The following is a 14,144-nucleotide window of genomic DNA, read 5'->3' on the forward strand; positions in this document are numbered from 1 at the left end:
TGGGCCAATTATATGGATGGGATATATTGTTTTACTTAATGAACTTTTTTATAAAGCTAGCATAAAACCTTCGGCTCAAGCTGCCTCACTCAACTGGCGGGGGTTTCTCCTTTACTCCCTCAGTGCCAGTTCTTCCACAACCTCAGGAAATCATCAACCCTACATGTAAATTTCACGGCTCCATCTGAAGCTCCGGCGAATTAGCCATCCCTACGAAGTTTGAAGGCCAACTGGGTTTGGGGTCTCCTGTAAAATTCCACTGGGTAATGAAGCATCTTTCTTTATTAATCTTTTTCATCTTGCCCTGAAATTGAGTCAATTGGTTCTCTTGCTATTATCTGCCGATGCATAATGCCCGGAAGAAGAAGTCTGTTACCCATCAAATTTCAGCGTTTCCCTCTTTCCCATGCTATGACACACTGCTCTGTTGTCTGGAATTGATGATGATTGTTCAGCAGGCTTTGGGTAATATATTTGGTTATGAACTGTAAGTATAAAGTTGCCTTTTCGGTTGTTTCTCTTCCTAAGTTTGAGATCGATTGCGATTGATCGGCTTAACGGATAGATGAGTAATTAGAAGCGGGATAGGCCCCGAAAATTCCCCGTTGATAAGGAAATTGATGAGGAAGTGTGTGCTTTCAGTTCCATTGGTTGAGACTTAAGAGTAAGAATCTCTACGAGGAGAAGAAAGAAGGCCGTCGAATTTTATCACATGAATGAATGCTTGCTGATACGTATATTCCGTTTTAGATGACGATTTCTGTGTTTTAGTAATAGGTCGAAGTAACTTGCAGCCTGTCCTTGTTGTTTAGTCTCTCGCAAAATTAGCATATGTGGTATGTGTGTTTCATTCTAGCTCGGGTGCTTGTTTATTATAGCTAGCTCGCTAACCTGGAAGTAATTAGTGGAATTTTATTCTGCTAAAGATATTGGGTGTGTTTAGTAAAAGCAGCAGAAGTTGCGTGTATAGTGATTTTCTCTTCCAAGTTAGTTAATTTTTCTTTTCTGGTTCTTTTGCTTGGAGAATTTCAAGGAGGAAGGAATTCTATATCGATTCCTGTGGGGTCGTCAAGCTAATTGTACAGTTTAATTTCCTTGCTTGACGAATATTTTTTATTTTTATTCTTTTAGCTCGGAACAGTGGTGCTCTTTATTAAACTTATCGTGCCAAAAATACAATAGCCCACTTTGAGCTCAAGAAAGAGAGATCAGCAAAAGGCCCCCTCACACAAGGCTTAAAAGCCCTGAAGAATTACAATCATAGACCCAAAGGGGATTACAAGATATTACACCTGGCCCTCCCAGAAAGCTAAAAACAAAAACTTTATCCAAGTCTCCATTCCTCAAAGAGCTCCCTGAGGTTAATATTCAAAGCTTTCCTTCGAACTTCTGTTTCATGTGTGTTCAACCGTGGGAAAGTATATGTTTACATCGTCTAGTGTCTCTTCTCGGTAATTCCCTTTGAATCCTTAGGCTGAGACTGGTGAGCTCAGAGAATTCATCAGAAAGACCTAGCTTCTGCTCCAGTAAAGACATACTCTACATGTTTATCTTCCGAATGACTCGATCAAAATACTAATTAAGATTCTTACTAGTAATACGTCTTAGCTGAACTGAGAAATAAAGTTGAACCTGTATCTATTCCATCAGCTCCGTTCAATGGAGAAAGAGGCCCTTGGGTGAACTTTCTACTTACGTTTTGATTTCCCTTCTTCAACTCCTTGACTCCGGCATCTCAAACTTTTATCTTTACCAAGCAAGGAAGCCTAGCAGGAAAGCACAATAAGATATTCTTTTCTTAGTGTTGCGGTATTTTGGACCATGTTTCAAAATGGAGTGAAAGTGAGCCAGTATGATATAGAAGCAAATATGACTTATGATTATCTTTGGCATGAAGTATAAGCTGTCGACTCTGTATAACTAATAAGATCTGAGAATAGTCAGCAATGCACATTGGGGATACGGTGAGAAATATTAGTTTATACACAAATTCTGAACTCAAGAAACTATTTCTTCCACAAGAATAAACTTACACAAAACCTTTGTGAATTGAGAAGGTTAGTCCTTTAAGTTGTTTCAGACTGAAATCTGCAACCTTGCTACACTCGTGGCATTTCCTCTAATTCTTTTCATTTCCTATATATATGGGCAGATCTCAAATGTGGGACAGTGAAACATCTAATGTAAATCATCTTAATCAAAACCAGAGACTCCATGTGCTGGAGGAGCAGGGATTCGATGGGAAGGATGCTGCGTTCTATGTGGATAAGGAATATAATGAGAGAATGGAGGAGTTTCAGAGGCAGCTTGACGTGGTAACACTAGACCCCCAGCCTCTGCTTTTGCTCATTCCTCTCGTCTAATTCCATTTGTTACTTCGACTTTTGCTTGCTCTATACTAGCTAATAGTTCTATTTCTGCATTGCCGCTCTATAACTGCACTTCAGTCCTGATGCAACATCTTAAGGAACCTAAAACTATGTATTAGTTCTGCCTAGCCTATAGGCGGGTTTCCAAATAACAAATGTCCTTTCTGTGTTGATTTGTGCTTGGTTTGTGCTCGAATGGATAGATTGAACTCTTTCAAGTATATATACTGCCACTGCACCATCTTATTATTTCATTTCGTGGACAAATCATGTCTAGGAACCTGGCACGCTTTAACAAAAGATCTTGGTAGTACCCTTTTGTTTGAGAGTTTGAACTGTTCTTGCTGTCCGGATTTCGGAATGTATATATGATGACATTGTGCATTCAAGTTGTCACAGATCTAGAAGTCTGGACTGGGTGGGAAATGTTCCTTTTAACCGAATCAATAGCAATAGTGGATTATTTGTCCCCATCACTGCCGATGTGAGACCTGCATCAATATTTATCTGCTACATGTAAAGCATCTTACAATTTCGTTCTTGGAAAGAAATTTCGATTTCCACTCGATCGAGTTGAATTCTACCTTAAAGACAAGTTTATTGACATTTTGATTCTAATCAATGGTTATTATATTAATATTTTGATATAATTTGACCATGAAGGTCCTATTGACTGTCTGGTATTGCTCAATACCTTAGGTACAGAAGATGGTGAAGCCGGGGTGCTCAGTTGAGGTACTGAACGTGGCCTTGGCTTCGATAGCCTCCCTTGTTGACGTCCTTGACTTCTTTTCCTCTGAGTCAAACCTTCGGTCTTCACTTTAGTCACTGCCAGAAAGAAATTAATGGCCGGGGGTAGTCCTTGTATTTTACAAATTTCGGTTGAGATGTCAAAACTCAGGAAGTCAGCCGGAAATGTCAAAATTGTTGTATGCATAGGAACGTAATGTGGTAGCATTTGATACGTATATCGGATTCATGAAGATGTATAACAGTATATCATGGATTCGTGAAGATGTATATCATTGTGTTTGGGACGTAATCAACTTGGCAAAAGTTTGCAGGTGGATTTTAGTGTATAAGTGTATGCACAATTAATTCTGTCGATCGAATATATATTGGAATTCTTCAAACCTAAATGTTATTATTAGAACTCGCGCATGAAGTACAGGATGCACCCGCGAATGCAATCAGAGAAAGCATTTACTAAAGAGTTTTTAGAATACGTATATGGATTGGTTCAAATAAAACTGATAAAAAGTCATGCCTGATAGAATCTGGTTTCACATGATATAGGTCGCTTCAATTTGGAGAAAAGACAATTTGCATATTAAAGATTCTACTTGGTATAATTTTGCTCTTCAAAATAGGCTCATTTTGGCAATTATATTAAGGAAAGGGTTAACTTGGATGAAAATTTGAGGAGAAAAATGTAATTTTTTCGGTGGAATCGGGGTTGACAAAAATGTATTTTCCTATATGATTAAATATTAAAATTTTAAAAATAAATAAATAAGGCAGCAACTTACCATGGAAAAGAAATAGAGCAGCTGGGCGACCATGGCAGCAGCCAGATTGGATGCGAGGGGCTTGTCGGCAGCGCCATCATGGTCCAATGCCTTTGGCGAAGACTGCGACGGTGTGGGAAAAGGCCCTTCGCCTAAGAGGAAGAGGAGAGAATGATACAATCTCATTCTTCGACTCTTCCAACCCAAAGAAAAGAAAAAATGAAAACACATCGTAATATATTTCTTGCTATTTGAAATATTTTTAAAACTTTTCGCAGTCTTTCGAATTTCGTATTAAAGAACCGTTTTGTATTAAAATCAAATACCTGTTATATGAAAACATTTTGTAAATTGCTTCAATAGCTTTCGTACAACTCAAATTTCTTCAATACAAAATTGTGTTTTTTGTTTTTTTTTTCTTTTTGAATTCATGTTTTGTGTGTGTGTGTTTTTTTTTGGGGGGGGGGGGGGGGGGGGGGGGGGGGGGGACGAGTGGGCTATACAGGGAGCAAAGCTTCTTGCTCTTTTTTTTTTTTTAAATTACAAAAGAAACTCAAGATTTATTTTAATAATTAATAACAATTACTCTCTTATTAAAATTATTCTCGTAATAAAAAATTATTGTAAATTATTATTTAATTATTAATTAAATAATTAATAAAGAACAATTATTTTAGTTATTAATATAAATTACTATTATAATAAAAATTAATGAAAGTTATTTTAATTTTTATGAAAAAATATATAAATTAATAAAAATAATGATCATTTAAGGGTGGTGCCTCTAATGATAAATAACTCTGCTTAAAACAACCTCTATATAAAACATATTTTCGATAAAGCAATGATACTAAATTAACCATAGAAACTTATATACAAACTTGTTACCATGTTTTACACCATAACTAGTGTTCTACCCCTAATAATAATAGAATTAATGCTTATGGGCGATAAGTTTACAAAGCAATTGCGCTATTTCTGCAGCTGTGTACACATTTCAAAAGATACAAGAGTTATACTAATAATAATTCCGACAACACCACCAGCCTGGTACATTGCTTCGCTCCATACTTTGACAAAACATCACTTGCAAATTTTACTTCATTCTTCCATAAACAAAAAGGAGCAGTGACACCAAAGAAACTTCATAGCTTCTTCCATTATACCAATTATCACACCACTCTAAAGATAGTTGTCCAAATAAAAATACCAAATTACCTTTACAGCTATTAGTATTGCAAAAAAGAACCAAACTACTATTCAGCATTAGAGCAATTTTATTTTTACCTTAACAGCAAGAGCCCAAAAAAAATTCACGAAAAAGGTCAACTTGTAGTCCTCTTTTAATCATTTGCATGGAAATCCTGAACCATTTCCAATAGGTCTTCAAGGTTGGTACCAAAAAATAGTAGGACTTCATTCGGATGTTTTTCGAACTTTCGAATAGCCATGCACACTTGTGCTGAAGTAAGGCCATCAATACTATGTAGTGCTCTCGGAAGTTCAAGGAATTTTTCTTGAACAATGTCAAAGTGAACACTCTTTGAGAGCATCACACAAGCCTCTTTCATATCAGCTATCATAGTGTTCACGGCCTCATAAATTGTTGATAAGTCAGCTTGATTCTTTTTCCTCTTTCTTCCCGAAGAAGCACTTCCAGGTTCCTCTCTAAGTGGCAGATGAGAACGGGAAATGTCTTATATTGTGGAGGTATTCGCATTAGCAGATTCATTTTGATTTGAAATATTAACATCAGCTTCTCCTTCATTTGTCATATATTTAATCTCCATCTCTTTGAGAATATCTTCAATAGCTTGAGCATCCTTTCCTGCGCTCGATCTTTCACATATATAAAAGATAATTCTTCAAAATGGGGAAACTTTTAAGTCTAAATGGAGCGGCTTCTTTATGAGTCCGAAAACAGAAACACGAGAGCGTTAGTAACATCATCAATCTACATGTAGATAATTATAACAATAAATAGATAAAGTATATATCACCGCAACATAAGCCTCCCAAACATTGTCTTCTGTTGTTACCATCTTACATGTTGAATCCCATCCAAAGCCTGATGTATTTAGCATCATATCATACACGATAGCCCATTCCTTTTTCAATGTCTTCAGTCGAGATTCAATGTGAGGTCTTGCTTTTATAACGCAATCTGGCAGCTTTTCCCAAAGTATTTTTTCAAGTTCTCTCAAGTAGCTCGATTTAAATCCTGTGCTGGCATTGTGAGTGCCCATATTCATAAGATCAATCATGCAAGATATAAGGGCCGCATCCTCAGCCAAAGTCCATTTTCTTTTCCCTTGCTTGGCCACCTAGGAATTAATAGAAGCTGAACTCCCTTCCATTTACTACATCAAGAGCAAATACATGCTATAAATTGTTATACAATAATTAAATAGTAATATATTCAGGAGCTGTATTAAGTGAATATACGCATAAAAATATATATATGTACATATGAAAGGGGAAATAGGAACTTCATAAATTTATAAAGATGTGCATTGAAATAGATTCATGACATTACCATAAAAATCAACTAAAGCATCTTAAAATATTATTATGAAATCTACATAATAATTTAACACAATTTTCTCCACATTGTCTTGAGAAAGCAATCAGAATACTACATACAAATCCAAAAAAAAATGAAAAACTACTCGTCAAAGTTTACATTAGAACTCCAAGCCACAATATAATTAAGTAGTCGAGAAGTTCCACTCATTAAACATCTCACTTGCTAACTGTTTCTTCCAATTACTCCAGGCATTTGATGTTTGAATCTAAAAAAATATGATCAATATTCTCATTACGGTTGTCACCAATCGTTTCATTTAGTTGGTCTTCCATAGGATCAAAAGCCATATCTCTCCTAATAAAATTATGAAGTAGACAACAAGTAATTAAAATTCCATTGGATACTTTCACGGGATAAAATGACGGATTCCAAAGAATAACTCATCGAATCTTAAGCAAGCTGACACACCTCTCAATAACAGTATGAGCAAATGCATGTCTTAAATTGAAAAGCTCCTCATCATTTCTCGGTCGATGTCCTTGACGCCACTCATTGAGGTGATACCTTTGACCTCTAAAGGGTGCCAAAAATCGCTTACAGTTTGTATAACCAATATCAACGAAATAATAACCTATATTAAGATGGAAAAAAAAACCTATATCATTTTGTATGTTATTAAGCTTACCTTTTAATATTATCAATGTCAAAAAATTATTATACTTACCAGTAGGCACCCTAAGTCCATGTTCCCTAGAAAGAGCATCTCGTAATACTTTTCCATCAGCTGCAGAACCCTCCCATTCAAGAAGAACATACGTGAATTGCATATATGGAGTACAAACTCCTAACACATTGGTTGCTACGTCACCTTTACGAGTTCTGTATCTAGATTTATCAACCAAGAGCGCTCTGATTTTGATATAAGTCCCGTCTAGAGCACCTAAACAATTCTACAATAACCAAAATATAATGTTTGCACCATATTAGCCCCCTAATTTGATAAAATTTGACATTAGTTTGGCTACCTTAAACCACTTCCAACACTGGTTCAGGAAGTTAGCAGCTATTTGTTGGAGCTTCTTATACAAATGAGCTTGCAATCGTAAAGTTGCTTTGATAACATTGTGGAAATATCGGCTTACGGTTTTACCTAATCTACCAAACTGGTGTTTAATTACTCGATTCTTGAAATGATGAGCCAAAACATATAAGAACATTGCCACTTGCTCATAAATATGCATATTCCTTGTACTTTTTAAACCCCTAATATCTTGAAGCATATGACACAATTTGAAAATTACATTTCAATCCATCCTAAGTTGTTTAGTGCAAGTCACGTTATTCACATACACAAGCCTCATAATATGATTCCTCCTAGCATAATAGCTTAACTCGTATGACCTAATGTTTGGCTTAAGGCCATATAAAGCAGTTAATTCTAATAATAGACCCATCAAACTTTTTAATATAGTACAAATTTGAATACACACAATTAGAACAAGGATTTTCTTCTTCTTACTCTTACTTTGCAAACTCAAACGAGCCATAACTGCAAAATGGATTCAAATACACCACATAGTAAGGTACAATATTTGGAGCTAGCATATGTAAACAAAGCATGAACCAGAGAACAAAAAATTCAACACAGTCAAAATACAACCTTCAAATGAAAACCAGAGAAAACGATCAAGATCAACCTTCATATGCTGATTGTTGTTACCTGTAATGTCTCTTTTTATCCTCCCCCAAAGATGAGAAAACAATATGTACAATAGTAAGACTGGAGAAACACATACCTGGGAATAATCGGAGTCTCGAGAGAGAAAGAGCAGCAGGCAGCAAGCAAGACAAGGATCGTAAGAGTGGCTAATGATGCTGAAGGAAGAAAGATGGTTCTCGATGAAATTGCGAGATAATGCCAACGTTAATTTTCCTCCGTGGGGCTTCAAGAACTATGCATCCTCTGACTCCTAATCGGGTTACCTTCCCAGGTTTCACCGGTCTTGCCTATAGGTCATGATGTGCCTCGAGATGGCCGTCTCTTGTCCCCCTGCCTATGGGGAATCTGCTCCCTGGTCATCGTTTTGCCGTGTCTAGCCTGTCCTCTAGGCACCTTTGGAAGGTAGGGAATGTGACAATGTACATGATACCACCATGGATCTTGAATACCTAGCAGTTTGACTAGCTAGATCGATGATCCTAACATTGATCTAGTTTTCATCAAGGTCATCAGAGGTCTTCGTGCTCTAGGGTTTGCTCTGGCTGAATGGAGGAGTTTTGAGACGATCGTGATTTGTAGGTTTTCAGCTTTGTAATTAGAGAAGAAATTGGAGGGTATTTTGGAGTTTTCTCTTCTATTCCTAATGAGAGGTTAACGGGGAGTAGCTATTGACCATGTCCATGGAATGAATGGTTACTTAGCATGAAAGCTTAATGGAAAGTTCGACTGGGAATTCCTATTCCGCATAACTGGTTTCCCAAACTAAGGAATGCGTATTCCACACCGAATACATAAGGGAAAGGAATTTGGATTCTAGCGAACCAAACATGCCCTTAGGAATTGAAGAAATAATGTGAACACTAAGGGATCAGAAAATAGATTGTAGAATCCACCTAAGTGTTAACTTCGCTGAATACATGCTGAATACTAACAACCCAATCCTTCAAAAGTAAACGTTTAATATCCTTGAGCAGAGATCAATAGGACGGGCTGCAAGAAACTTCCTCCGTAAGCCAATCACGAACAAGCGAATAATCCACTTTAAGGATAAGGCGTCTACAATCCAGAGACCAAGCAAGGTTGCAACCCGTGATGACACCAAGAGCTCAGCAGTAACCAGGGTTGCATAGCCAATATTATGCATGAAACCACCCACCCAATTACCATATTCATCTCGAACAATGTCACCCGCTCCAAAATGGCCCACATTACCTCGAGTAACACCATCCAAATTTAACTTGAACTAGCCGGGCGGTGGTTGACTCCAACTAATTAACTGCCAGATCCTCCTCGAAGTATCCACTCGAGCCACACAACTCCTAGCCTAGGTAAAACTCCAAGAGATATCCATGATACGAGAGGCCTCATTAGTAGGTCTATGGAAATCCTCCTAAAACAACTCTTATTTATCCAAGTCCACAACAACCATCCTGCAAATCGACGTAACATATTAATCTAGACAACAAAGCTGCCGAAATATGCAACCCATAGCTGCCGTAGCCACCCTACAAATCCACGTAACAGATTAGTCCATACCTAAAAGGCCATTAAAATGTCCAAGTAGGATATTCTCCTTCATGCTTTCAAGTAATATTCTATATATACATGTGCTTTTTTGGGTTATAATACATAAACATATGCTTTACATCATTACTTTTATTACTTTTCTGATATTTCTGATTGTTTCTTTAAGTATTCTCCCTTCCTTTCGTATGTGCGCGCGCGCACATATATAGAGGAGAATACAACTACACTCCGCATAACTATCAATGTCATCCTTGAACTTTCATCGAGCCACCAATTTAGTCCATAATCAAATTTTGCCACAAATTCAACCCAAATGTTGGGGTTCCATCCACCAATTTGGTCTCTGCCGCTAATGCCTCTAACTGAAGTCTGACGTGGCAATTTCAGTCACTACAAGAATGTTAACCTTTAGCGGGGGTCATATTCCCCGATAACAGTTAGGAAAGATTATTACTGGAGGTCACTCGACCCTCAGACTTCATTAGGAAAGGTGGCGTCCATCAAAGTGTAGGTGGAGTCAGTGTGCAACCCCTAATAAAAGTAGCATTTAATGAGAGCTTTCCAACCTCCGTGAAAGTTATGTGCTTTACTGGCGGCCATTCTGACCTTCACGAAATACCGTGTTTAGCTGGCAGCCTCAACCCCCGGAAAGCCTTTTCTAATTTTCGCTACGGGTCCTAGCCCCCATTGTTTCATCATTCTTTACTGAAGAATATTTTTTAAATTAAGAAAGAAATAATATTTTTCCAGGCCACTAACAGAAACGGAAAAATGTTTCAACAAAAATGACTGAAAACAGTAGCCATCTCCATCTCATTCCAACTAAAAGATCTTACAGAGTACCATAATTGTTGATACACTTGAAACTTTAATAACACAAACTATTGTTCACCAACTTCAAAAGAAATAGCTAGAGGTCTAAATTATCCATGAACTTAAGATTCATTGAATATGTCTCTATCCTGATTATCCCTCCATATACTAATCATTATAGACCATTAAAAAAGCTGCAATAAACAAGTATAAAGATAATTATCTTAATTGAGAAATAACTACTATTCTCATATGCTCCTTTGTTTCTTTTCTGGAAGATTAGCAGAAAAACTAGTGAAATTAAAAATGAAAAAACAGTTTATCGTTAAGTACAAGGAAAAGCGTTACAATTGCAAGTAATAAAAAACAAAAAATAAAAGGACTTGAATAATTAATCCAATGATAAAAAGCAAACTCCAAGTTAAGCATTTTACCTCTTTCTCTGAATTAGGAAAAGCCTTCTTCAATTTACTAACAAGTATCTTCTGATGTCAAACCTTTAATTCCTGCATAAGCAAAATTTGCATCAATTTCAAATAAACAGACAGGTACAAAGAAAAACATATTCTAGACATACTTCTTTTCGTTCATCCTCCTCAATTACTGCAAAGGAATCAAGATGCTCCTAAATATTGTTATAATAAAAGGTTGTGATCCAAAATATTAAGTCTAGCAACCAAATAATCAACAAGCCTCTTGAGTCACCTAACATATTTAGCAAGGATTGACCTAAAAAAAATCGAATCATATCATTCCCTGCTCTTATCGTTGCTGCCATCTTCATGTGATTTTCCCTTATATGTAGCATAAATTGATGCATCACTAACTTCATGATCATACTCATCTTTCGAATGATGGCTCTGCTCCATGCTGAGATAGGTAGTCGACTGGTCAGCAAAGAATCTTATATTTTCAAAAATTAAACATTAAAACTCTAAGTACTAATTCGTAAGATTTGATCATCTACATTGCGCTCTTGTCTCATATTTACTCCATTCCACCAACTGGAGACCGGGATCCACGACCTAGCAGTTAATGAGGGCGAGAAGTTAATATTCGCAGATATGAACCACAAGTTTCGCTTGCATTTCAATAAATCAGCAGACTTTGTCTAAAAAATGAAAAACTTATACAATACCCTAAATCATTCCAATCGAATAACTTTAAACATTAATAACCATTACAACCCTCACCATAACACTAAAATCATGAACATTCACTAATTCACCAAATTGTATGAGAAAAACAGGTGCAGCGCGTACAACATCCAACAAATCAAACCTATTAAAAAACCAACCTCTTGATTCTTGAGCAAGACGATGACTTCACTTTGATATACTTCTTCAATCTTTATCTTCACTTTGAGATCTTAAAGAAATGGCTTAGCCTTCTTCAATTTGATGTGGACTCTTTCGAAGACAAGCAAAATCGCTCCCTACAACTAAAACCAAAAGCCTATTACAACCACCTCCATCCCCATAATTGAGCTGCCATTCCACTAGTTTAATGAATCCCTTTAGCCTATTAATCCCTAAATTTTAAATCTATTCATTAGTGAGAAGTTGAAAAGTGATAGCTTTGGGTTCAATCAATACTTATTTCTGTGCACCATATTTTGGCCGGGGGATGAAGAGGTCATATGAGTTGAAAGAAGGGACAAGGGCAAAATAATCAAAGTTGACCGAAAAATCAACCTAGGCCGATTAGAAGCTTAAGCGGATAAGAGCTTAAAAACGTGTAATAGAGCAAAGTGACAAAAGCAAAGCACAAAATAGAGGAAAAACAGATAAAAACTGATCTGGTCAAATTTAGTCAACGAATGTCAAAGAATGGTCAATGGTCAATGGTAAAAAAGGTCAAAGTCAAAGTCAAACTTGATCATAGTCAAAGTCAAATATGGCTATCGGATGACCCGAGCATAAATAACGATTGACCAGTACAAAACCCATGGCATGCACTGTTTCTACGATCGAAAACTGGTAAGTCCAATCAATGGCGGTCAAAGTGCCAATTAAAGAAACCAAATTAGTCAAAGTCAACATTGGTCAATTGTTGACCAAAGGTCAAGCTTATCAAGGCCAAGCTTATCAAGGCCAATTAGGCAATTAACTCATCGGGATTTGGATTGACTTGAAATTTTTATGGTAGATAGGGCACGAGAGATCCACTTAAGAATTTCGCGGCACCCATAACTCATTCGAGATCCCGAGATATGACTTTTCAAAAGTTTCGATTAAGTAAGGTATGACAAAAAACACTGATTTTCTATACTTCGGGAATCGATAAAATTAGTTGGCTTAAGAGAAGCAATTCAAGCCAAAACTATTTTTCTCTCGAAATTCGTCGAGTCAAACGTTTAGGCACAAAAACCACCCCGAGAGCTTATCAGGGCTGGGAGATGAAATTCCTCGATATTAGGGAGTTAGAAAGGTGAATTTGAGACAGCTCGATTGAGGATACAAATGCACATTTCGGGTTTGATTGGGATCCAAATAGGGCAATTCTCAGATCCACAACATGAATAATCGAGCTAAGATCAATTTGATGGGTATCCTGCCCCGATAGTCTTCTCGAGTCCGGAGAATGAGAATTCAAAAGGAATTATGCGAGTAGTGATGAACAGTAGACAGACTCAAAACATCGGGGGAAATAATTCCTCTAAAATTACTCGAGTCGAATTTATATACAAGACTAACTTCTACGGACTCTTGACTCATTGAACTACGTGCCTATGAAAAAATATTGTGGTGCTATGAAGAGAATTTAGCCCAGTATTGCTAAATAATTTAAACAGTCCAAAAACGACCTATATCGAGGGACGAATTATTTGGCACTTCTCTTGTAGTCGAAATGAGCTGAAATTTTTATGACATGTGCCTAATATGTGACACTTTTGGATAAAAATGTTATTTTGGATGGGAAAAACTTAGACATTTACTTAAAATTCGCTCAAATCCTCTGTCACGACCCGAAATTTCGATAGAACTTTTCCTAAATTTCATCGAATCCATTATCACATAAAAACTTTTCACATGAAAACTTACTTCACATAAATTTCCAAAGTATATAACCAATCCATCAACTCTAATAGGTATATGCACTTTTTCGGAGATTTCTTTTTCGCTTTCACATCAGTGATACAACTAAACAAAATCTTCATGTCGTAACATTCTAAAGTTCATTCTATACAAAAATGATATCTATCAAATAACTAAGGTTCCTACCTAGTCCTCCAAGCTGATCCCCAATATCAAAAAGTGGTTTCTCCGCTTAATCAGAAGCTTATCTGGAAAAATGTATGCATGGTGTGAGCTGCATCTCAGTGAGCACTAAATTCCAAAGCAAAATGAATAATATTAAGAGATAAATATATTTTAGACAACCAAATATTCATATAGTTAGTAGTAGCATAACCAAGTCTATCAATTAATTCACCAACACGACATATTAGACATACGTACAAATGATTACTAAGTTCATTCATCAACAATCAATTGCCCTTATAACCATATAAAACTATTATTAGAATTAACATTTAACCCAACATCATCTTGCACTCATAGCCTAACTAAATCAAATTAGCAACAACACGGCTTCCACATAATAATTCAGACAATCATAACAATCATCACATTTACAGCAATCCAACCAAACAAACAATGTACAACACAATCAAATTA

The 14,144-nt window shown here is 36.5% G+C and overlaps 1 protein-coding gene and 1 long non-coding RNA gene across 2 annotated transcripts; one reads left to right on the plus strand and one right to left on the minus strand.

Annotated features, from left to right (window-relative positions):
• Positions 1-59: 59 nt before the first annotated feature.
• LOC116206240 (pyrophosphate--fructose 6-phosphate 1-phosphotransferase subunit alpha-like) lies at positions 60-3,463 on the plus strand. The gene is made up of 3 exons (XM_031539055.1): positions 60-263; positions 2,153-2,315; positions 3,069-3,463. Exons 2-3 carry the CDS (start codon positions 2,160-2,162, stop codon positions 3,192-3,194), a joined length of 282 nt encoding a protein of 93 aa, XP_031394915.1. The 5' UTR covers positions 60-263; positions 2,153-2,159; the 3' UTR covers positions 3,195-3,463.
• Positions 3,464-5,047: 1,584 nt separating this feature from the next.
• Positions 5,048-12,127, minus strand: LOC116203171. The gene is made up of 4 exons (XR_004156219.1): positions 11,762-12,127; positions 11,432-11,489; positions 10,899-11,334; positions 5,048-6,237 (listed from the first exon to the last, which is right to left on the minus strand). It is a non-coding gene; the product is annotated as an uncharacterized LOC116203171 (long non-coding RNA).
• Between the last annotated feature and the right edge of the window lie 2,017 nt (positions 12,128-14,144).

Source organism: Punica granatum, chromosome 4 (assembly GCF_007655135.1).
Source record: "Punica granatum isolate Tunisia-2019 chromosome 4, ASM765513v2, whole genome shotgun sequence".
Classification (NCBI taxonomy): domain Eukaryota; kingdom Viridiplantae; phylum Streptophyta; class Magnoliopsida; order Myrtales; family Lythraceae; genus Punica; species Punica granatum.

Excerpts from the sequence above, each read along its gene's own strand:
- LOC116206240 (XM_031539055.1), top strand. The coding sequence starts at position 2,160 with ATGTGGGACAGTGAAACATCTAATGTAAATCATCTTAATCAAAACCAG. Across the intron at positions 2,316-3,068 it reads TTCAGAGGCAGCTTGACGTG|GTACAGAAGATGGTGAAGCC; the intron begins GTAACACTAGAC and ends TCAATACCTTAG.